The sequence below is a fragment of the Nicotiana tabacum genome, chromosome 16 (assembly GCF_000715075.1).
Source record: "Nicotiana tabacum cultivar K326 chromosome 16, ASM71507v2, whole genome shotgun sequence".
Classification (NCBI taxonomy): Eukaryota; Viridiplantae; Streptophyta; class Magnoliopsida; order Solanales; family Solanaceae; genus Nicotiana; species Nicotiana tabacum.
In genome coordinates, this window is record NC_134095.1 from 74,065,523 (window position 1) to 74,090,962 (window position 25,440).

A 25,440-nucleotide genomic window follows, 5' to 3' on the forward strand; every position below is an offset into this window, starting at 1 on the left:
AATGTAATAATGCATGCACATGCTATAATTGCAAAGTAATTGCAATTGCATCCCAAAAATACAAATGTGGCTATTTGTGCAATAATTGAAACTTAGTACAAATGCAAATGATAAAATTAAGCCACAAAAATTATTATAAAACTATTTGTGATGAAATCAGTGATTGTTTTATAAATAAAATACTGGGAGAAATTAATTAAAATATTTTTAAAAATACAGAAATTGTATGAAAAATACTAATTGATGCCCAGACATAGTTTGGAAACTATTATGGGAAAAATTGGGTACCAACAACAAACAATGGCAAGCCATTTGATAACAAGTTGATGAATAAGATATGTGATCTTTTTGGCTTCAAACAACGCAATTCCTTCATGTATTATGTTGCTGCATTTAACAAGATGCTCTGCAACTTGTTGAAAAAGGTTTTCTCTAAGTCTAAGAGAGATTGGCATGAGAGAATGGAAGAAGCTCTTTGGGCATACAGGACCACATATCACACACCAACGCAAGCGACTCCTTATTCATTTGTTTATGGAGTTGAAACAGTCCTTCCACTTGAGCGTCAAATTCCATCGTTGCGGTTTGCCATTAAAGATGGACTCGCTGATGAAGAAAATGCTCGGTTATGCCTTGAAGAATTGGAAGCACTTGATGAAAAGAGGCTACAAGCTCAACAAAACCTTGAATGTTATCAAGCTCGCCTGTCTGGATCTTTTAACAAAAAAATGAGCCTTAGATCTTTCCAAGTGGGTGACCAAGTTCTTGTGGTCAAAAGTCCTATTATTACCTCTCGTTGATCTAGAGGCAAATTCTCTGCTAAGTGGGATGGAAAGTATGTTGTACAAGAGATATACTCAAGTGGCGCTTACAAGATAGTTGACTCAGAAGGTTTGTAGATTGGCCCCATCAATGGGAAATTCTTGAAGAGATACTACCCTTGAAGAAAACAAATGCGCTTCTTAACGCATGAGCATAAACTGCATGTTACTCCTGGCCTGCAAGAGTATAAACTGTGCAAGGTCCCAAAAAAAATTCTACTAGGTTGAAAACCTTGAAAGAGGCGGCCTAGGAAAAAGTTAGGACATAAAAAAAACTCACCCATTTCGAACTACGAAATGACTTGATCCTCTTCACCGAGGTACGTACATGTCACGACCCCGGTTCACCCTCCGTGAACCATCGTGACGGTAACTAGTCTCTACGACTAGGTAAGCCTAACAATGCGGAAAATAAACCAATTTGTTGAAGAAATAATTAAAAACTGAAATAGTGAAATAAAATAGTATTTTAAAGTGCCGCTTGGCATACACAATAACAACTCTCGAAACTAATAACATTTCCCAAAACCCGGAATCTCATGATCACAAGCTTCTGAATGTCTACAGTATCTAACTCCAGAATATCTAACAAAGAAAAGAAATACAGAAGGGCTAATATTTAAAAGGAGAGTAGAAAGGGACTCTTCAGTCTGCGTACGCGACAGATATACCTCGGAGTCTCTACAAGCGCCTCATCTCAAGCGTGATAAGTCTGAGTGGAAGTACCTATATCTGCACATGAAAAACATGCGCAGAAAGGGCATGAGTACACCACAACGGTACTCAGTAAGTTCCAAGCCTAATCTCGGTCGGGTAGTGACGAGGAAGGTCAGGGCCCTACTAAGGTTAAATAAAATATAAGGTTCAACAGTGTAGAACAAAAACAGTATAAGTAAGTACAACGGGAAAACGTAGCACATTATATAAAGGACAACAACAACTGCTATAAAGGCAAAGTAAACAAAGGAGGAAATATAACTCAGCACAAAGGTAACAATCGGAGATCTCCCAGGATACCGTCCTGTATTCCCAAATATAAATATCCAGTGGATCTCTCGGGATACCGTCCCATAGTCCAACTCATAATGCGAAGGGATCTCCCGGAATACTGATCCGTAGCCCCAAATGTAAATACTCAGTACATGGGGAATCTACCGGGTGCAATCCCGTAGTTCCAATGTAAATGTGCAGGGGGATCTCTCGGAATGCCGTTCTGTAGTCCCAAAGTAAACATACAGGGTGATCTCCCGGGATACTATCATGTAGTCCCAAAGTAAACACACAGCAACAACAAGAAGAATACGTAGTGCAATTCAAGTTCCATATCAAGGTAAAACAGGTATTTCTAACCTAGGATGCTGCATGTAATCCAAATAAGGCAGTTTGAGCAAGTAAGACAATTAAGTCAATTAGGCATGCTTTCCTAAGCTAACAACATGCTTAAATTTTCAAGTAGTATAAACAGGAAAAAGGGACATAATTGTAAGTACTTAATGAAAAATCGAATTTTCAACATTTAGCTCAAGTACGCACTCGTTACCTCACGTACAAGGCATTTTAGTTATCAACAATACCAAATCCCAAGGGGAGTTTCCCCCACACAAGGTTAGACAAGCCACTTACCTCGAATTAGCTCAAAGTCAACCCGAAACCACGTTCTTGCCACGAGTACTCGACTCCAAATGGCCCAAATCTATTCAATTCAATTGCATGATGTAAATAACACTTCAAGTAACTGATTCTACAAATAAATTCTAAGCTAATACGCGAAATTAGGTAAAATGACCAAAATGTCCCTCGGGCCCACATCTCGGAATCGGGTGAAATTTATATTTTCAGAATCCTCATACACTCACGAGTCTATACATAACAAGAACACTGAAATCAGAGTTCAATTGACCCCTCAAATACCCATTTTAAGGTCTCTTAGTCTCAAGCCCTAATTACCCATTTTGCACTGATTTTTCCCAAACTGTTTACCACTAATTAGACCTTTATCACATATAAACGAGTTATAAAGTAAACAATGTTACCTTCAAATGATTCCCCTTTGGGTTCGTCAAAAATTTCCCTCAAAAGCTTCAATCCCATTCAAAAATGGTGGAAAAATGAAGAAGGGTCGCAGATGGGTTATTTAAATACTGCCCAGATATTCCTTCTTCGCGAACGCGGAAGGACCCTCGCGTTCGCGAAGTACAACTTTGCTTGGGTCCAGCTTTTTTCATCGCGAACGCGATTCCAAGGCCGCGAACACAATGCAGCATTTCCTCCAGCTTCGCGAACGTGGGAGAACCTTCGCGAACGCGAAACATTAAAACTCCCCCCATCCCAGCTCCTATTCGCGAACGCGAGACCCCACTCGTGAACACGATGAAGGAAGCTAGAACTGGGCAGCTGCAACTTTTTTGCAATTCCAACAAGTTCCAAAATGATCCATTGAGCATCTAAAACACACCCGAGGCCCCCAGGACCTCAACCAAACATGCCAACCAATCCTAAAACTTCATTCAAACTTGTTCCAATCTTCGGAGTGCTTAAAACAACATCAAAACACCAATTTAGCATCGGATTCAAGCCTAAGAACTTTAAACCTCCCAAAATAAGCTTTCGATCAAAACGTCTATCAACCCTCATCCGAATGCCCCGAAATTTTTCACACATGTCACATTCAACACTACAGAGCTACTCCAACTTTCGGAATTCCATTCCGAGCCTCGGATCAAAATCTCACTATCGAACCGGAAACTTCAAAAATTCAACTTTCAGCATTTCGAGCCTAAATTAGCTACAGACCTCCAAAACCCAATCTGAACACCCTCCTAAACCCGAAATCACCCAACGGAGCTAACGAAACTATCAAAATTCCATTCTGAGGCCGTCTTCACACTGCTCCAACTATGGTCCAATTTCTAAAACTTAAGCTATCATTTAGGGACTAAGTGTTCGAAAACACTCTGAAACCCAAAACCAAACATCCCGGCGAATCAAAATAGTAGAAACAAACACGAGGAAAGCAGTTAATAGGGGATCGGGGCGTAAATTCTTAAAACAATCGGCCGCATCGTTATATCCTCCCACACTTAAACATTCGTTCATCCTCGAACGAGCATAGAGACATACCTGAAGTAGTGAAAAGATGAGGGTAACGGCTGCGCATATCCTGCTCGGTCTCCCTGGTTGCCTCCTCGACCGGCTTACCCCGCCACTGAACCTTTACTGATGCAATGTTCTTTGACCTCAATTTTCTAACCTGCCTGTGCAATATTGCCACTAGCTCCTTAACATAAGATAGATCCTTGTCCAATTGGACTAAACTGAAATCCAACATGTGCGACGGATCACTGTGATACCTCCGGAGCATCGAAACATGAAATATCGGATGAACTCTTGCCAAGCTGAGAGGTAAGCCAAGCTCATAAGCAACCTCCCCAACACGCCGTAATATCTCAAAAGAGCCAATAAACCTCAGACTCAACTTACCTTTCTTTCTAAATCTCATAACGCCCTTCATAGGCGAAACCCGAAGAAGAACACGCTATCCAACCATATAGGAAACATCACGAACCTTCCGATCCGCATAAATCTTCTGTCTGGACTGGGCTGTACGGAGTCCTGAATCACCTTAACCTTCTCCAAAGCATCCTGAACCAAGTCTGTGCCCAATAATCTTGCCTCACCCGACTCAAACTAACCCACCGGGGATCTACACCTCCTACCATATAAAGCCTAAAACGGTGCCATCTGAATGCTGGACTGATAGCTGTTGTTGTAGGTAAACTCCACCAATGGCAAGAACTGATCCCAAGACCCTCCAAACTCAATCACACACGCACGGAGCATATCCTTAAGAATCTGAATAGTGCCCTCGGACTGTCCGTCTATCTGAGGGTGAAATGTTGTACTCAACTCCACCCGAGTACCCAACTCATACTGTACGGCCCTCTAGAACCGTGATGTGAACTGAGTACCTCTATCTGAAATGATAGAACTGGAATACCATGCATACGAACAATCTCCCGGATATAAATCTCCACCAACCGCTTCGAAGAATAAGTATTACACACAGGAATGAAGTGTGCGGACTTGGTCAGCCTATCCAATATCACCCAAATTGTATCAAACTTTATTAAAGTCCGTGGGAGCCCAACTACAAAGTCCATGGTGATCTGCTCCCACTTCCACTCCAGGATCTCTATCTACTGAAGCAACCCACCCAGTCTCTGGTGCTCATACTTCACCTGCTAATAGTTGAGGCACTGAGCTACAAATCCAACTATATCTTTCTTCATCCGCCTCCACCAATAGTGCTGTCTCAAGTACTGATACATCTTAGCGGCACCCAGATGAATGGAATACCGTGAACTATGGGCCTCCTCTAGAATCAACTCTCGAAGTCCATCAACATTGGGTACACAGATTCGACCCTGCATCCTCAATACCCCGTCATCACTGATAGTCACATCTCTGGCATCACCATGCTAAACCTTGTCCTTGAGGACAAGCAAATGAGGGTCATCATACTGATGCTCCCTGATACAATCAAATAAGGAAAACCGAGATACCACGTAAGCTAGAACCTGACTGGCCTCCAAAAGATCCAATCTCACAAACTGAATGGCTAAGGCCTGAACATCCATCACCATAGGCCTCTCCGATGCTGGTAAATAAGCCAAACTCCCCAAACTCTCTGCCCGGTGACTCAAGGCGTCAACCACCACATTAGCCTTGCCCGGGTGATACAAAATAATGATATTATAGTCCTTCAACAACTCTAACCACCTCCTCTGGCACAAATTTAGATCCTTTTGCTTGAACAGGTGCTGCAAGCTCTGATGATCAGTATAAATCTCACAAGGCACACTGTACAAATAATGATGCCATATCTTCAAGGCGTGAACAATGGCAGCTAACTCAAGGTCATGGAAAGGATAATTCTTCTCGTATACCTTCAACTTCCTGGATGCGTAGGTAATCACACTACCGTCCTGCATCAACACAGCTTCAAGGCCAATCCTCGAGGCATCACAATAGATGGTATAATACCCCAAACCTATAGGCAATATCAAAATTGGGGCGGTATTTAGAGCTGTATTGAGCTTCTGAAAACTCGCCTCACACTCTTCCGTCCACTGGAATGGAGCACCCTTCTGGGTCAACCTGGTCATAAGGGCTGCAATCAATGAAAACCCCTCAACAAAACGACGGTAATAACCCACCAAGCCAAGAAAATTGCGGATCTCTGTAGCTAAGGATGGTCTGGGCCAACTCTGCACTACCTCTACTTTCTTCGAATCCACCTGAATACCCTCACTCGATACCACGTGGCCTAAAAATGCCACGGAATCCAACCAAAACTCAAATTTCGAGAACTTAGCATATAACTTCTTTTCCTTCAGAGTCTGGAGCACTGTCCTCATGTACTGCTCATAATCTTCCCGACTTCGGGAATACACCAGAATATCATCAATAAAGACAATGACGAACGAGTCAAGATATGGTCAGAACATGCTGTACATCAAATGTATAAAAGCTGCTGGGGCATTGGTCAGCCCAAATGACATAACAAGGAACTCGTAATGACCATACCGAGTCCTAAAAGTAGTCTTCGGGATATCTGGCTCCCGAATCTTCAACTGATGGTAACTTGAGTGCAAGTCAATCTTAGAAAACACATATGCGCCCTGAAACTGGTCAAACATATCATCAATACAAGGCAAAGGATAATGGTTCTTCATTGTAACTTTGTTCAACTGGCGATAATCAATATACATACACATAGAACCATCTTTTTTCTTCAAAAACAAGACATGATCACCCCAAGGTGATATACTGGGACTAATAAAACCCGTATCAAGCAATTCCTGTAACTGATCTTTCAACTTAGGAGGAACAATACGATACGGAGGAATAGAAATGGGTTGAGTACCCGACAACAGATCAATGCCAAAATCAATATCTCTATCGGGCAGCATGCCTGGAAGATCAGCTAGAAACACATCAGGAAAATCTCGTACTACTGGGACTGAATCAACTGAAGGGGTATCAATACTGACATCTCTCACATAAGCTAAATACGTGTCGCACCCCTTCTCAACCATTCGCTGAGCCTTAAGGAAAGAAATTACTCTACTGGGAGTGTGATCTAAAGTACCCCTCCACTCAACACGCGATACACCTGGTATAGCCAGCGTCACGATTTTGTTGTGACAATCAAGAATAACATAATGGGGCGACAACCAGTCCATGCCCAAGATAATATCAAAATCTACCATGCTAAGCAATAATAAATTGGCTCTGGTCTCAAAACCACTAAGAACAACCGAACACAACCGATAAATGCGGTCTACAACAAGAGAATCTCCTACAGGAGTAGAAACATAAGCATGGGAACTCAAAGAATCTCGAGATATACCCAAATACAGAGCAAAATAAGAAGACACATAAGAGTAAGTAGAGCCTGGATTGAATAGAACCGATGCATCTTTGTGACAAACCAGTATAATACCTATGATGATAGAATCGGAGGCAACAACCTCGGTACGGGCAGGAAAGGCATAGTATCTGGCTTGGCCTCCCCCTCCAGGGCGACCTCTACCTCCCCGACCTCCACCTCTGGCTGGATGAGCAGGTGGGGTAGCAACTGGAGCTATAACCATAGCCTGAGGACTCTACGGGGCACGCTGTGGCTGAGAAGTCTGTGGAGGTGCACCTCTCCTAAGTTTGGGGCAATCCCTCACCATATGGCGTGTATCACCACACTCAAAACAAGCTCTAGGAGGACGTGGAGGCTGTGACTGGTTCATGCCAGGTCTGCTGGACTGACCACTGAAAGCACCCCGCGCAGGAGGCACACTAAATACTGGAGGTGCATCATAAGTCTCCTAAGGCCTAGGAGGAGATGAAATACCACTGGCTACTGGAAGAGCTGAATGAACAGGGCGAACCATATAACCCCTACCATGATGACCTATAGATGGGGCACGAGCACCAGAATAATAGCCCGACTCTTGAGACCTCTTGGCCTCCCTCTTCTCTCTTTCCCTAGCATGCATACCCTCAATCCTCCTAGCAATGCTCACCACCTGCTGATAAGAAATATCCATCACCAACTCCCAAGCCATGCTAGACCTAATGCTAGGAATAAGCCCCTCAATAAACCGGCGAACCCTCTCGCGAACAGTAGAAACCAAGGCTGGGCATGTCTAGCCAAGCTAGTGTAACGGATAACATACTCCAAGACAGTCATAGTACCCTGGCGCAAATGCTCAAACTATGTACGCCATGCGTCCCTAAGGCTCTGAGGAACAAACTCTCTTAGGAACATATCTAAAAACTGGGTCCAAGTCAGTGAAGCTGCCTCATCCGGGCTGTCTAACTCATAAGTTCACCACCACTCATAAGTGGCTCCTCGAAGCTGAAAGGCAATGAAAGAAACCCCGTTCGATCCTGATATACCCATAGTGTGGAGTATGCAGTGACACTCCTCCAGAAATACCAAGGCATCATCTAAGGCTAACCCACTGAATACAGGAGGATCATACTTCTTGAACCTCTCAAGTCTCCGCTGCTCATCCTTTGAAACCGCTGCCCTATCCTCGGGAAGACCTGGGACTACAGGCTGTACAGGAATAATTTTTGGGACCTGATCAACATGCACTCGCTGCTCAAGAGTGCGGGCGGTGGGAGTCTGTGCTCCTCCTCCCGCCTGAGATGTGGCTGCAGCAAGGGGAAGCAACTCTGCCTGAGCCAAAGTGGTGTACATGCTCATGAACTACGCAAACGTCTCCTGAAGAGCTGGAGTAGTAGTAGCAGTAGGCGTATCAGGTGCCTGGACTCCAGCTGGAACTGCTGGTGGTACCTCGCCGGCAGCTTGAGCGGGTGCTCTAGCTGCACCACGCGCGCATCCTCGGCCTCTACCACAGCCCTGACCCTGGCGGCTACAGTAGGGGGCGCGGGTGCCTGATCATGTCTGGTAGCACGTGTCCTCACCATCTGTGAGAGAATAGAAGACAAAAGTTTAGAATTATGATGTCAAAATCTCGCACGACAGGGAAATCAGATGAAGTGGAATTTTCCTAATAGTTACACAGCCTCTCGCAGATAAGTACAGACATCTCCGTACCAATCAACGAGACTCTAATAAACCGGCTTTTGATTCATGACTCCTATGAACCTAGAGCTCTGATACCAATTTTTCACGACCCCTGTTCGCCTTCCATGAACCATCGTGATGACACCTAGTCTCTACGACTAGGTAAGCCTAATAATGTGAAAAATAAACCAATTTGTGGAAGAAATATTAAAAACTGAAATAGTGAAATAAAATAGTATTTTAAAGTGCCGCTTGGCATATACAATAACAACTCTTGAAACTAGTAACATTTCCCAAAACCCGAAGGGCTAACTCTAGAATATCTAATAAAGAAAAGAAATCCAGAAGGGCTAATACTTAAAAGGAGAGTAGAAAGGGACTCTTCAGTCTGTGGACGCGGCAGATATACCTTGGAGTCTCTACAAGTGCCTCGTCTCAAGCGTGATAAGTCTGAGTGGAAGTACCTGGATCTGCACATGAAAAACATGCGCAGAAAGGGCATGAGTACACCACAACGGTACTCAGTAAGTGACAAACCTAACCTCAATCGGGTAGTGACGAGGAAGGCCAGGGCCCTACTGAGGTTAAATAAAATATAAGGTTCAACAGTGTAGAACAAAAATAGTATAAGTAAGTACAACGGTAAAAAGTAGCACAGGATATAAAGGACAACAACTACTACTATAGAGGCAAAGTAAACACAGGAAGAAATACAACTCAGCACAAAGATAACAACTGGGGATCTCCTAGGATACCGTCCTGTAGTCCCAAATATAAATATCCAGTGGATCTCCCAGGATACCGTCCTGTAGTCCAACTCATAATGCGAGGGGATCTCCCGGAATACCGATCCGTAGTCCCAAATGTAAATACTCAGTACAGGGGGAATCTATTGGGTGCAGTCCCGTAGTTCCAATGTAAATGTGTAGGGGAATCTCTCGGAATACCGTTCCTTAGTCCCAAATTAAACATACAGGGGGATCTCCCGGGATACCGCCTTGTAGCCTCAAAGTAAACACACAGCAACAACAAGAAGAATACACAGTGCAATTCCAGTTCCATATCAAGGTAAAATAGGTATTTGTAATCTAGCATGCTGCACGTAATCCAAATAAGGTAGTTTGAACAAGTAAGGCAATTAAGTCAATTAGGCATGCTTTCCTAAGCATACAACAGGCTTAAATTTGCAAGTAGTATATAAATAGGAAAAAATGGACATAATTGTAAGTACTTAATGAAAAATCGGATTTTCAACATTTAGCTCAAGTACGCACTCTTCACCTCACGTACAAGGCATTTCAGTTATCAATAATACCAAATCCTAAGGGGAGTTTCCCCCACACAAGGTTAGGCAAGCCACTTATCTCGAACCGGCTCAAAGTCAACCTAAAACCACATTCTTGCCATGAGTACTCGACTTCAAATGACCCAAATCAATTCAATTCAATTGCATAATGTAAATAAAACTTCAAGTAACTGATTCTACAAATAAATTCTAAGCTAATACGCGAAATTAGGTAAAATGACTAAAATGCCCCTCGGGCCCACATCTCAGAATTGGGTGAAATTTACATCTTCAGAATACTCATTCTCTCACGAGTCTTTACATAATAAGAATACTAAAATCGGAGTTCAATTGGCTCCTCAAATACCCATTTTAAGGTCTATTAGTCTCAAGCCCTAATTACCCATTTTGCACTGATTTTTCCCAAATTTTTCACCACTAATTAGACTTTAATCACTTATAAATAGTTATGAAGTAAAAAGAATTACCTCCAAGTGATTTTCCTTTGGTTTCCTATAAGATCTCCCTCAAAAGCTTCAATCTCGTTCAAAAATGGTTGAAAAATGAAGATGGGCCGCAGATGGGCTATTTAAATATTGCCCAAATATTCCTTCTTCGTGAACGTGTAAGGACCCTCGCGTTCACGAAGTACAACTTCGCTTGGGTCTAGCTTCCTTCATCGCGAATGCGATTCCCAGGCCGCGAACGCGATGCAACATCTCCTCCAGCTTTGCAAATGCGAGAAGCATTAAAACTCCCACCCAGCCCAGCTCATCTTCGCGAACGCGAGACCCCACTCGTGAACGCGAAGAAGAAAACTAGGACTGGGCAGCTGCAACGTTTTTGCAATTCCAACAAGTTCCAAAATGATCCGTTGAGCATCCGAAACGTACCCGAGGCCCCCGGGACCTCAACCAAACATGCCAACCAATCCTAAAACATCATTCAAACTTGTTCCAATCTTCAGAGTGCTAAAAAAAACATCAAAATACCAATTTAGCATCGGATTGAAGCCTAAGAACTTCAAAACTCTCAAAATACGCTTTCGATCAAAAAGTCTATCAACCCTCGTCCGAATGTCCCGAAATTTTGCACACACGTCACATTAAACACTACGAAGCTACTCCAACTTCCGAAATTCCATTCCGACCCTCGGATCAAAATATCACTATCGAACCGGAAACTTCAAAAATTCAACTTTCGGCATTTCAAGCCTAAATTAGTTACGGACCTCCAAAACACAATCTGAACACACTCCTAAACCCGAAATCACCCAACGGAGCTAACAGAATCATCGAAATTGCATTCCAAGGCCATCTTCAAACTGCTCCGACTACGGTCCAATTTCTAAAACTTAAGCTCTCATTTAGGGACTAAGTGTCCCAAAACACTCCAAAACTCAAAACCAAACATTCTGGCAAATCAAAATAGCAGAAACAAATACAGGGAAAGCAGTTAATAGGGGATCGGGGCATAAATTATTAAAATGACCGATCGGATCGTTACAGTAGATAGCTTAGAGTTTCATTCTAAGTTCAGGTATATGAGTTCAAAAAATACATATTACCCAAGGCATTATTCAAATGAGGTATGATGGAATATAATTCACTTGATTGACACTTGAAAATTAGATGTACATGTATTCTTTCGTTGAGCTCTCTATCTTGTCTTGATGGCTTAATGGGGGCAAGCCCTCCATATCAAACTGAGGCCTTCGAATTCTCCAAGAGTTGAAGTTTTCAATTCCGCAAAATTTTGATGTTGAATCATCAACTTAAAGTCTTCAAATCTGTCAAGTCTTCAAATAGAAGCCTTCAAGTCTGCCATGTCTTCAAGTTGAAATCTGAAAGTTAGTCCTCAATTGAAAGCCAATCAGAAGCCTCCATAATAGTCTTGAAGTCTTCAAATTGATATAGCCTTCAATTCATTAATTGGAAGCTTTATTAAATCTCCAAGAGTATAGTAAAATCCGTTGATGTAGTCTGCACCATCTTTAAATATTTATATCTTGAATTATTTGAAGAAAGGTTTTAATATGTCTTCAAATCTTCATCTGGAAGTATTTAAAATGTTGGCTTGCATGACTTGATTTGTGTATAGAAAAAGGATCCTTCAACTGTGAGGTTTTCTTTACTAAAGTGGTATCTTTGGATTTGATTCCTTCTACCTGCAAAAAATTTTAAAAATAAAAAAAATAAAAAGGAGAAACATATCTATATAAAGGAGATCATAACAATACATGTAAAGATTGAAATTGAAGAGATATTCTTGGTGGTCATCTTTTTGAAAAAGAAATCATGTTTCATGCAATCTTTGATTGGAGCATCTCGAAATGAGGACGAGTGTTGATACCCAATTTTTTCCTATATATTTTTTAATATGTAAGATACTTTCAAAACAACATATTCATGCATGCATAAGTGGGTCCAAATGTTTTATAATTTATTTTAATTTTTTAAAAGATTTTTTAACCAATTTATTCCCCTATTTTATTCATAAAAACCCAATAATAATTTCCAAAATTATCATTTTTGGTGATTCATTTATTGGATTCTCATATTTGTACTAAAATATAGCTAATATATTTTTTGCATATTTTTACAAATTTATTAAGTATTTTTAAAGCTAAATTACATATAATTGCAATATTAGCCTCTTTTAAGATTTAATTGCGTTTACATCTATAAAAATTAAGTCCAGTATTTTTAAAATTGATAATTATGTGTTATAAATCATTTTAGTACCTTTAATGTATTTCTAGAAATCAATTTGCTATTTGTTTATAATTTTAAAAGGGAAAATTGGCTATTTAAATAATAGCCCAAATTCAGTTCAATCATAGCCTAAATCCTACCCCAATTTTAACCCAATTGAACCCATAGGACCAGGCCCAAACCCAATTTCATAAACTGCCCCACTTACCCGTTTTAATCCAGGCCGTTGATCACTCGGATCAACGACCAATAGTCGGAGTGATCAACGGCCAATAGTCGCCCTTGCCTTAATTAATTCCAAACGACCCCAAAACCCTATCATTTCTCACTTACCGCCGCCTTAGAATCCCCTTCCTCTCAAACACTCTCTGCAATACCACTCAAACCCTAACCGCCGCCAACCTAATCCGCCCTAATTCATGGAGACCTATACCAGCCTTCCATGGCTTCTACATGTTTGTCCTTATGGTTTCAAGGCTAGACTATGAAGAACTCTGGTCCAGTCTTCGTTCGATTTTAGTTCATGGCCCTTCTCCGATTATCTTTGACCTTTCTCCGGCCGACCATTGTCATTCGAGTCAGACCTTTGACTCTCCTGGTTAGATCGACAACTTTTGAAGCCTCTCTCACCTTTTCTGGGATTTCTGAAACCCTAATCTCTAAGATCTTTTCGATTCCTTTCAGATCTACTTTAGATCTGTGTTTACCTTGAACTTTTAAGCATCTTCGCGAAGTTTCTTCAAGTTTGCTTTTAAAAACGACTCTTTGTCTTTTTTCGATTAGGGTTTTTCCTGTTAAGTTATTTCAAAATCTCTTCCCTAACTTTTAATATGTTTAAGATGTGTGTTTGTTTGTTTAAATTCTTGCTTGACTTGTCAGTTTACTATCTTTCGAACTCGTTGTTGTTGAAAACCCTAATTTCTTGTGGGTCTCAGTCAAGTTCTAAAAGTTGTTTGTTAGATGAGTGTTTGTTTGGTTAAGTTTTGTTTGATCTATATTTAGGGCTCGACTATTTTTGAAAACCTTGTGGCTCTGGGTATGAAACTATTCTTTTAAATACCTAACTCGATTTGAAGTTCCTTGTTTCAGAATCCCTTTTCCTTTATGTGATTCCTCTGACTCTGGGTTTCTACTATATTTAAAACTTGACTATGCTTGAAACCCTAACTTTTCAAAAGGTTTCTCATCTGTTACAGTGAGACCTTTGCATGCTTCTGATACTCTATTTTTCTTCACTATTGATTCAATGTGACCTGACCTACTTGATTAATATGATTCGAATGTTTGCTTTACTACTAGCTTATTTCTGATACTATTGCATGTTTGTGATTATCTCTTTTGTTTGACATCACATGTCTGATGACCCTGTTCACTTTATTTATATGCTGAAATTTCTTCCTAGATTAATCTTTACCTTATCACTGTTTTCTAAAATTTCCCTTTTATGAACCCTGATTTCACTCGCCCGTTCAAAATTGATTGATTCTTTTCCCTTTATTGTAATATTTACCTTGCTGAATCTATTTCCAAAATAAGTATATTCTGTACTTAGACTTGATTACTTACTGAATGCTTGTACTACCTCTTTTATGGCAATAATCAGTCTGTATCTAAATTGATCTCTTTCCTTATCTTAATATGTTAAACAATGATTCCTTAATTAAAGGGAATCACCCGTGTAATTGATTCTGACCTATGATTGTTTCCATGTTTGTATCTTATTACTTTTCCTTCACTCATTTTCAAAACTATAAATACCCTACACCCCTCTTCTTTCAAAGACACGAACACTAGAGTTCAGAACACACACTTCACTAAAAGCTCTCTCTTTTTTCTCTGTTACTACTTGTGTTGCTGCCTTATCAAGCCAGCTGAAAGCCAAGGCCATGCTTTGGGAAACTTGCCTACTTTTTCTTTTTGCATTTGCTTTCTTTACTGGTATGTCCTAATTACTCTTTCAGCATCAACAACAACATGTTTCTTTACTAATTCCTTCACTCTTACCTATTTCCTGCTTATGTTTAATCGAGTGTCATTATCAAACATGCTATGATCTGCCCTTTCCTTTTTCTGAATTAATGTTTTCTCATGTATGAACCCCAATACCCCATACCCCCTATGTGTTTGTATATTGGTTTGAGGGCATGTCACCATCATACATTGCTGTGCATGACCCAAAACTGATTCCCTGTGATCATAACCTCCATATCCCCTCTATATGTTGTGTGTTTATGGGCATGACAACACTATCTATTACTGTGCATGCCCAAACCTGATCCTTGCCTCAGGATATATGCTCTTTGCAATGTATTTCCCAAACCCCTGACCCCTTTGTGCAATTGCTGATTCTATAATTTTAGCTTTACTGCTACTGTTTTAAAATCACCCCTCTCCCCTCTCCGTCCTCCGCTCAGTTTTAAATCTCTACCTCTTGCACTTCCACTGTATTCTTAGACCTAAATTCTGCCCCTCTTGTGTGAGCCTTGCCTTGGGACCCATGATCTCCCTCTGAACTTGGACACATAAGGGCTGGCCCTTCCACACTGCACTCATCTCTATTTACCGATCAATTCAGATGCAATCAAACATTACTATGTATAATTTCATGCTTTCTTCATCGATGTAATTGAACTATGCCTGACCTGATTCCCGTTTAAGAGGGGATACGTAGGCAGCCCTATGGGTTCGGTTACAATTCAATAAAAAGTTCATTTCCCCCCGCAATTGGAAACTGGGGAGACCTTCAAAATTCTGAAGTAATTTCAGCCAATCGCCACAAGCAACCGTCAGAAGTGTCAACTCATCAAACTGGGGCAGAATTTTGAGGAGGACCCTCAAAATTCCGTAGCAGGAGAGGTTGAAATGTCCTGAACTACGTCGCAGTCGTCGGTTCATCTAAAAATTATTTTAATTATATATTTATGTCATATTTTCACAAAATCATGCCTGTTTATTATTGAAATTGCTTTGTTTAGCAACACTACCCCAACGATACGTGCAGTATCACCATATCAAAGCCGAGCAGGTCAAGCAGAGCCAGTGGGGATACAAACTAACCTCCCCCCTTTTGCAAGACTCACAATTTTTCTTTGGATGCAGGCACTTGGATTTCAAAACCATCAAACATACTATACACTTACGAGATAAACATTTTTCAGGAATACAACTCTTAGAACCGTTGCATTTATTTACATTTGCTATCCACACACAACAATGTCCCCAGCAGGTACAATGTCCCCAACAATCACAATATCGTAATCTGCTATCAGCTAAGAAAACTTATTACCATTTGCCATTTTATTTCTTGCATAAGGCTACTATTCTGCCTTCCGAGACTAAACATTGTCTCCATCTGCATTTTCGCATTGCATAAGGGTACTATTCTATCTTCCGAGACTAAACGTTGTCTCCATCTGCATTTCCGCATTGCATAAGGCTAGTATTCTGCCTTCGAGACTAAACGTTGTCTCCATCTGCATTTCCGCATTGCATAAGGCTACTATTCTGTCTTCCGAGACTAAACGCTATCTCCATCTACATTTTTGCATTGCATAAGGCTACTATTCTGCCTTCCGAGACTAAACGGTGTCTCCATTTGCATTTTCGCATTGCATAAGGCTACTATTCTACCTTCCGAGACTCAACGCTGTCTCCATCTGCATTTTCGCATTACATAAGACTACTATTCTGCCTTCTGAGTTTAAGATCTACCTTTATCCGCATCTACATGGCTGAAAGATCGCCACCTACTGCATTGCATGGCTTAAAGATCGCCTCATGGCTGAAAGATCACCACTTATTGCATCTCATGGGCTGAAAGATCGCCGCACACTGCATTTCATAGGCTGAAAGATCACCAAATTATCCAAAGGTGTCATCGTTCGGAGGCATCATTTTCATAGCCCGAGAACACCATGTCATGGCCTGATGATCCCTTTTAGTTTTTTGCATATCATTATTCAAAGGCATCATCGTTCGGAGGCACTATCCTCATAGTCCGAGAGCATCATTTCATGGCCTGTGAATCCTTTATTACACGCTTTATGGCCCAGGACATCATGGTCTAAGGACATCATTCTCATTGTCCGAAGACAACATTCATGGTCCGACGGGAATTTGCATCATGTCCAAATTTATGCACAGCATACACTTGTATTGTTTCTAATTACAGGTACACAGATGAGCAACAACCATCCCGGCAGGAGCAAGCCCGCTCTAGTTCCCGCTGCCATATGAAACCTTAACCATTCACCCTGTCATGGATATTGTGGCCGTTCTTGAAAAGTCTCCATCGACATACTCCGCCGACGGATCCTGAACTACATCTGACCTGATCCCTAAAAAACCAGGGATATGTAGATAGCTCAGAAGCCAGGGCGCGGCCTAAATCTCTTCGAACCGTTTCACTTAGTCAAAATTGGTCATCATATCTTTACCCGGCAACTCTTTCATCCTTCCCAGGTAAAGAGGGGCAGCTGTTGATACCCAAATTTTCCCTATATATTTTTAGTAAGCAAGATACTTTCAAAATAGCATATACATGCATGTATAAGTGGGTCCAAATGTTTTATTATTTTTCCTTAATTTTTTTAAAGATTTTTTAACAAATTTATTCTCCTATTTTATTCATAAAAACCTAATAATAATTCTCAAAATTATCATTTTTGATGATTCATTTATTGGATTCTCATATTTGTACTAAAATACAGCTAATATAGTTTTTTCATATTTTTACAAATTTATTTAGTATTTTTAAAGCTAAATTGCATATAATTGCAATATTAGCCCCTTTTAATATTTAATTGTGTTTACATTTATAAAAATTAAGTCCAGTATTATTAAATTGATAATTATGTGTTATAAATCATTTTAGTACCTTTAATTTATTTTCAGAAATAAATTTGCTATTTTTTATAATTTTAAAAAGGGAAATTGGCTATTTAAATAATAGCCCAAATTCATTTCAATCATAGCTTAAATCCTACCCCAATTTTAACCCAATTCTCGACCCAATTGAACCCATCGGACCAGGCCCAAACCCAGTTTCATAAACTGCCCAACTTACCTGTTTTAATCTAGGCCATTGATCATTCAGATCAACGGCCAATAGTCGCCCTTGCCTTAATTAGTTCCAAACGACCCAAAAACCCTATCATTTCTCACTTACCGCTGCCTTAGAATCTCCTTCATCTCAAACACTCTCTGTAACACCACTCAAACCCTAGCCGCCGCCACCATAATCTGCCCTAATCCATGGCCCTCCGAGATCATCGGAGACCTATACCAACCTTCCATGGCTTCTACGCGTTTGTCCTTAGGGTTTCAAGGCCACACTATGAAGAACTCTGGTCTAGTCTTCATTCGATTTTAGTTCATGGCCCTTCTCCGGTCATCTTTGACCTTTCTCCGGCCGGCCATGGTCATTCGAGTCAGACCTTTGACTCTCCTAGTTAGATCGGCAACTTTCGAAGACTCTCTCACCTTTTCTGGGATTTCTGAAACCCTAATCTCTAAGATCTTTTCGATTCCTTTCAGATCTACTTTAGATTTGTTTTTACCTTGAACTTTTAAGCATCTTCTCGAAGTTTCTTCAAGTTTGCTTTCAAAAACGACTCTTTGTCTTTTTCCAATTAGGGTTTTTCCTGTTAAGTTATTTCAAAATCTCTTCTCTGACTTTTAATATGTTTAAGATGTGCGTTTGTTTGTTTAAAATCTTGCTTGACTCGTCTGTTTACCATCTTTCGAACTCGTTGTTGTTGAAAACCCTAATTTCTTATGGGTCTCAGTCGAGTTCTAAAAGTTGTTAGTTAGATGAGTGTTTGTTTGGTTAAGTTTTGTTTGATCTATTTTTAGGACTCGACTATTGTTGAAAACCCTGTGGCTTTGGATCTGAAACTGTTCGTTTAAATATCTAACTCGATTTGAAGTTCCTTGTTTCAGAATCCCTTTTCCTTTATGTGATTCCTCTGACTCTGGGTTTCTACTATCTTTAAAACTTGACTATGCTTGAAACCCTAACTTTTCAAAAGGTTTCTCATCTATTACTGTTAGACCTTTGCATGCTTCTGATACTCTATTTGCCTTCACTATTGATTCAATGTGACTTGACCTACTTGATTAATATGCTTCGAATGTTTTCTTTACTACTAGCTTATTTTTGCCGCTATTGCATGTTTGTAATTATCTCTTTTGTTTGGCCTCGCATGTCTGATGACCCTGTTCACTTTATTTATATGCTGAAATTTCTTCCTTGATTAATCTTTACCTTGTGACTGATTTCTAAAGTTTCCCTTTTATGAACCCTGATTTCACTCGCCCGTTCAAAATTGATTGATTCTTTTCCCTTTATTGTAATATTTACCTTGCTGAATCTATTTCCAAAATAAGTATATTCTGTACTTAGACATAATTACTTACTGAATTCTTGTACAACTTCTTTTATAGCAATAATCAGTCTGTATCTAAACTGATCTCTTTCCTTATTTGAATCTGTTAAACAATGATTCCTTAATTAAAGGGAATTAACCATGTAATTGATCTTGACCTATGATTGTTCCATGTTTGTATCTTATTACTTTTCCTTCACTCGTTTTCGAAAACTATAAATACCCTGCACCCCTCTTCTTTCAAAGATACGAATACTAGAGTTCAGAACATACACTTTACTGTGCATGCCCAAACCTGATCCTTGCCTAAGGATATTTGCTCCTTGCAATGTATTTCCCAAACCCCTGACCCCTTTGTGCAATTGCTGATTCTCTAATTTTAGCTTTACTGCTACTGTTTTCAAATCACCCCTCTCCCCTCTCCATTCTCCACTCAGTTTTAAATCTCTACTCCTGCACTTCCACCGTATTCTTAGACTTAAGTTCTGCCCATCTTGTGTGAGCCTTGCCTTGTGAGCCATGAGCTCCCTCTGAACTTGGACTCATAAGGGTTGGCCCTTCCACACTGCACTCATATCTATTTGGTTATGCAACTGGGGTGTGAGCACTGCACGGGGTCCTCTTGAGACCCTTAGGAAACTTTGACACACTCAAGTCTGAGAAAGGCTTTGAACAATGGCACTTGAGGTGGTTTATTCCATAACTCAGAGAGGAAGTCAAGAATCAGGCTTCCTCTGGTTATAACTTTTATTTTGTCCTTCCTTGATGTAATTCATTGTCCAGTCTGTAATAATTTTGTGATAAACATTTGGGGGGCTTGGCTAGTGAAAGGGGCTGGGTAATTATGCATGCTCAAGGGTAGATATCACGTCTATAGGATCTAAAATTCTGCATGTTTAATTCAACAATTTAGATATCATGCCTATAAGATATCTTGTTCTGCATGTTTAATTCTGTATCTAGATATCATGTCTATAAGATCTAATTTCATTAAATTTCTGAATGTTCTACATTTAGAGAATATGCCTATAGGACCTAAATTCTGCATGTTGAATTCCGCATTTAGAGAACCTGTCTATAGGACTTGCCTTAATTTCTGCATTACCACACTTAAACACCATGCTTAGAACTAACTAGCTAAAATCAGATACCATTGTCTAAAATCAGTACCCCTTTCGTAGAAATCATGCCTATAGGAATACTGCATGCTCCAATTCACGTTCGACTAGATATTATGTCTATAGAAATTAAATTAGTAATAATCAGTGTTTATAGAATCTGAAATCAGACTAATCTAAAATCATGTGGTTTCAACTAGTTTTTAAACAACTCTCTCACTTCCTATTAGTACGGTTTATAAAGCATGCATGTAAGATTTCAAATCGCTCGTTACTACTTTGCTTCATTTTGAATAGATACCATGTCTATAGGATCTCACCCAAATGCTTAGGCAAGCCTTAAGTGATAATAACCATAAAGTTGAATCCGCCTTTGTTTAATTAATAATTGCTACAACCAGCAGGCGGGCCTGATTCTGACTTCTTATATGATTTATGTAATAAACTGGTCTGCCTCAACAAATTGGAATTCCCTTACCTTAGTATTTTTTAAGTCAGACCCTAAATGTATGATTAATCCATGCTATTTATGTGTTTCACTTGAGGAGGTACACATGAGCCTTTATTTGTTTACATGCTTCCCCTTATGTGCAGTATTATGTGTTTTGTATGTCGCCTTAGATTTTTTCACCTTTTAAAACCAAAAGTCAGCCAAACATCCCCCCTTTTAGGAATAGTAGTCCTAAGTTCCTCCGGGACTGATAGGAAGGGGACGGGTAATAGCATGCAATAGAGACCGAGATCAATCTGCGCTTTAATACCTTAACGGGGCGGGAAGAGTAGATATGGATATGATGACCGGTGCGCTAAAGCCACGTGTATCCCCTCTTCTGAGGAGTATCATACCGGGTATTGCATTGATGCGATCCATATTATATATAAACCTAGGACCCCCTTTCCCCTTTTATTTGCAAACTTCTTTTCAAAACCCTTCTCTTAATTGTTCTTTCTAACTCTTATGTGTTTAAATTTAAATCCCCTACTATTTGAGCCTATACTTGTCTATTTGTTAAGTTGAACAAATTTACAATAAACTGTCTGGTCGGGAACCACACTAGTGGATCTTGAGGGGTGCCTAACACTTTCCCCTTAGGATAATTTCAAGCTCTTACCCTATCTCTAGTTATCAAATGAACTTAGAAGTGAACCCATATAGGTGTCCTAATGCATCTTAAATCATTAGGTGACGACTCTTCAAATACAAAATCCAGTTCCCAAAAAGAATGAGTTGTCTCGTTCCAAATGTCACAAACCCGACCTCCCGATTGCACTAAGAGGGGAAAAAGGGGGCGCGACAACGAGTGTTCATTCCTTTGCACCAAAAGGTCAAATATTTTGGCGTTAAAGTAAAATCTGCAAGTTAGACTCTATAATGGTCTTTGTTGGTCTTCGTCTTGGATAAAATATAGTCTTTAGTTTAGACGGTGTAATGTTCGCCTCGTACAAAGTAAAGTCTTCAGGTTAGATGGTCATCGCCTTTGCAAAATAAAATCTTCAGCTTAGACGGTGTAATGGTCTTAGCCTCAGACAAAGTAAAGTATTCAGTTTAGATAGTTGTCTTCGCCTTGGACAAAGTATAGTCTTCTGCTTAGACGGTGTAATGGTCTTAGCCTCAGACAAAGTAAAGTCTTCAGCTTAGATGGTTGTCTTCGTCTTTGCAAAATATAGTCTTCAGCTTAGCCGTTGTAATGGACTTTGCCTTGTATAAAGTACAGTCTTTGGCTCAGACGGTGTAATGGTCTTCACTTCAGACAAAGTAAACTTTTGCCTCAGACGGTGCAATGATCTTCACCTCAGATAAAGTAAAATCTTTGGCTCAGACGGTGTAATGGACTTTGCCTTAGATAAAAGTAAAATCTTTGGCTTAGACGATGTAATGGTCTTTGCTACAGATGATGAAAGTAACTTTTTTAAATAAAATAAAGTATTTAGCTCAGACGGTGTAGTAATCTTTGCTTCAGACAAAATAAATCTTTGGCTTAGACGGTGTAATGGTCTTCACCTTAGATAAAAGTAAAATCTTTAGCTTGGACAGTGTAATGGCCTTTGCCACAGATAAAGAAAATCAAGTTTTCAAATAAAGTGAAGTCTTCAGCTAAACCTCGGACAAGTAAAGCCTTCACCTTACACAAAATAATGTCTTCACCTCAATCTGAGTAATTTCTTAGCCAAAATGAGTAAAATCTGTTACAAGGTAACTTCTTGCTTGACAAAACCCTATTCTTTTCTTTTTGCCTAAAAAAAGAAGGAAAAGGAAAGACATCAAAAGAAAATGTCCAAGAAAAGGAAAATCATTTACCTGTTCTAGTTATAAAGTAGAATATGATATCCAAAATGGCCCAACTCCTCTTTGCTAGTCTAATTCAAATAGAAAAAAGAAAAGAAAAGTATAAAGTATTAAAAGAAAAATAGAAGTTAGTGAAGGACAGAGTTGGATCGTGAAACTAATTTCATATTGATCGAGGTAACTACAAAGGCAAATAAAGCTATCTTCCAAGTTGTAGCAAAACCTTTTGGACTACATGACTAGTTTCACTAGGTGGAGACAAAATTGCTTGAATATTTAAAATAAAATATTTATGGACCCTTGACTAAGCCAAGATAATCAAGAAAGTGTGATATTACATACAAAAAAATTGGTTCAGACCATTAAAGGGGCTCGTGCAAATAAATTACAAGGCAATATTTTATTTGTACAGAAAAAGGAGATAAATGATGCTCATCTTTTATTCTTACCACCATAGTTATTAAGATTTTTATAGCAAACCTCATAAATATTTGAAAAAAAGTACAGATTATTTGTGTGCGTAAAAAAGAAGAAAAAGGGGAGTAGCATCGAATAGGAACCTCAACAACAACAACAAAAAGGAAGAAGAAAAAAGACGAGCATTACTTGGGAAGAGTCGTGTCGAGACTGCCTTTGGTTATAAACCATGACGCAGAAAATAGATGTTGCTCAGTGTTTGTATTTACAGGCGTGGATTATATAGGGACCCAACGTGTTGATCTCCTTAAAATAAGGATTTGAGTTCATCAGATTGGACATTGTTGAGAGAATTACAGTCTGATTGAAACTCAAAGACTCTGGAATCTATCTTTATGAGTCCATTCAATTTCAAATTCCATGGAATTAGGCATAAATTTGGAAGATAAGTTACGTGGAATTGGATGTGTTAATGTTGGATATTACATAATTAGGCTCATTTTATTTTAGGCCCAACTTGTAGTTAGCCCAAACTTTTATTTTGTTCTATATATGGAGACCCGACCCAGCCTTGTATATAGTTAGGATGTTAGGAAAATAAAACAGAATGAATGAAAATAAGATTTTTCTTTCTCTCTTTTCGTCTATCTTCTCTCATGCCAGATAGGGTTTTCCTCTGCATTTATTCTTTCATTTCGTCTTCCTCTTCATCACAACATGGTATCAGAGCAGGTTAATTGATCCGTATCATCTTCAGCTATCGACCGATGGTAACCGTGCTAAGGTTTATTCGCATCTTCCAACTTGTTTTACGATTTTGTTTTTGGTGACAAATTTGGGGATTTCTGGACGATCTGCTTCCATCTATTCATCTTTTCAACTATTGATGCTTTGAAGGCCTTACTTCTTCAGGTTGCGAAGAAGATCAGTACAATTTTATTTTTCGGTACACATAATCACATATTAGGGTTTTTTGAGTTTCGAATTTTTGCTCTGCTGGTTTGATAATTGATTCATCGGTTCTTATCGCTCAACAAAGTTTCTATATTTGATAATTCCTCCTGTTGTTATTCAATTTATGTTGTTTTTCAACATTCCTACTAAAATGAGTAATAATATGGAAAATACTGGTTTGCATGCAAATGTACCAGTAAATTTTGATGGTTTTACTGAATTTACCTTAGATCCATCCCATACTTTATACATACATCCTTCTGATAGCCCTGGTGTTCAGCTGGTTACAGTTCTTTTCAATGGAACTGGTTTTCTTAAATGGCGCAGTAGTATGCTAACATCTCTCTCAACTAAGAACAAACTAGGACTAATCAGTGGGAAAATAGCTCAACCTACACCTGGCTCTCCCTATTTTCCTTTTTTGGAAAGGTGTAACAATATGGTCAAGGTATGGACAACTAATTTACTAACTAGGAAAATTGCCATAAGTGTTATGTGCCTTAGTACTTCCAAGGATGTATGGATGGACATAAATAAAAGGTTTGGACAATCTAATGGGTCTAAGTATATTCAACTCCAACAGGAGATCAGTTCTACCTTTCAAGGTTCTTCTGATATAGCCACATACTTCACTAAGATGAGAAGTCTGTGGGATGAGTTGAACTCTACATATGTTGGGCCCACATGTTCATGTGGTGCCCTGCCAAAGTTCATTGAAGATCAACATCTCTTTTAGTTCTTGAGTGGACTGAATGATTCCTACTCAACAGCTAAAAGTAGCATTCTTATGATGTCTCCATATCCTTCAATCAGTAAAGCTTATTCTCTTCTACAACAAGATAAGAGCCAGAAAGAGACTCATCCTTTCTCTCCTGGGTTTTCAACTGATTCAACATCTTTCTCTGTTCCATCAACTCAACTTCACACTAATAAACAATAAAGTCAGAGAGTCAATTTTGAATCCAATAAGCCTTCATCATGTACTACTGTATCTTGCAAGAAAAATGGTCACACCATAGAGAAGTGTTACAAACTTTATGGATTTCCTCCTGATTTCAAATTCACAAAGAACAAGAGATTTGCTTCTTGTGTCCAGAAGAAGGAATCATCTTACTCTCCTACTGTTCTCAAAACATCTGAGGCTCCAGTTCATGTGTTTAGCAAAGAGCAATATAACCATCTCATGACCTTACTTCAACAGACACATATTTCTCCCAACTACACTCCTGCTAGTGCTGCTGCAGACAGTGGTGGATATGCTCATTTTGTAGTTGTGTCATATCTTCCAGTAGAGAAAATGCATTCTTTAGTTTATTCTTTGTCGGCATCTTTTAATTCAGATAGAAAACCTTGGATTCTGGATTTT

The 25,440-nt window shown here is 39.5% G+C and overlaps 1 protein-coding gene across 1 annotated transcript; it reads left to right on the forward strand.

The window, feature by feature from the left end:
• The first annotated feature begins 326 nt into the window (after positions 1 to 326).
• LOC142170286 (uncharacterized) lies at positions 327 to 800 on the forward strand. Its single transcript, XM_075232165.1, has one exon. It carries the CDS (start codon positions 327 to 329, stop codon positions 798 to 800), a length of 474 nt encoding a protein of 157 aa, XP_075088266.1.
• Positions 801 to 25,440: the final 24,640 nt, after the last annotated feature.

Excerpts from the sequence above, each read along its gene's own strand:
- LOC142170286 (XM_075232165.1), top strand. The coding sequence starts at position 327 with ATGAATAAGATATGTGATCTTTTTGGCTTCAAACAACGCAATTCCTTC.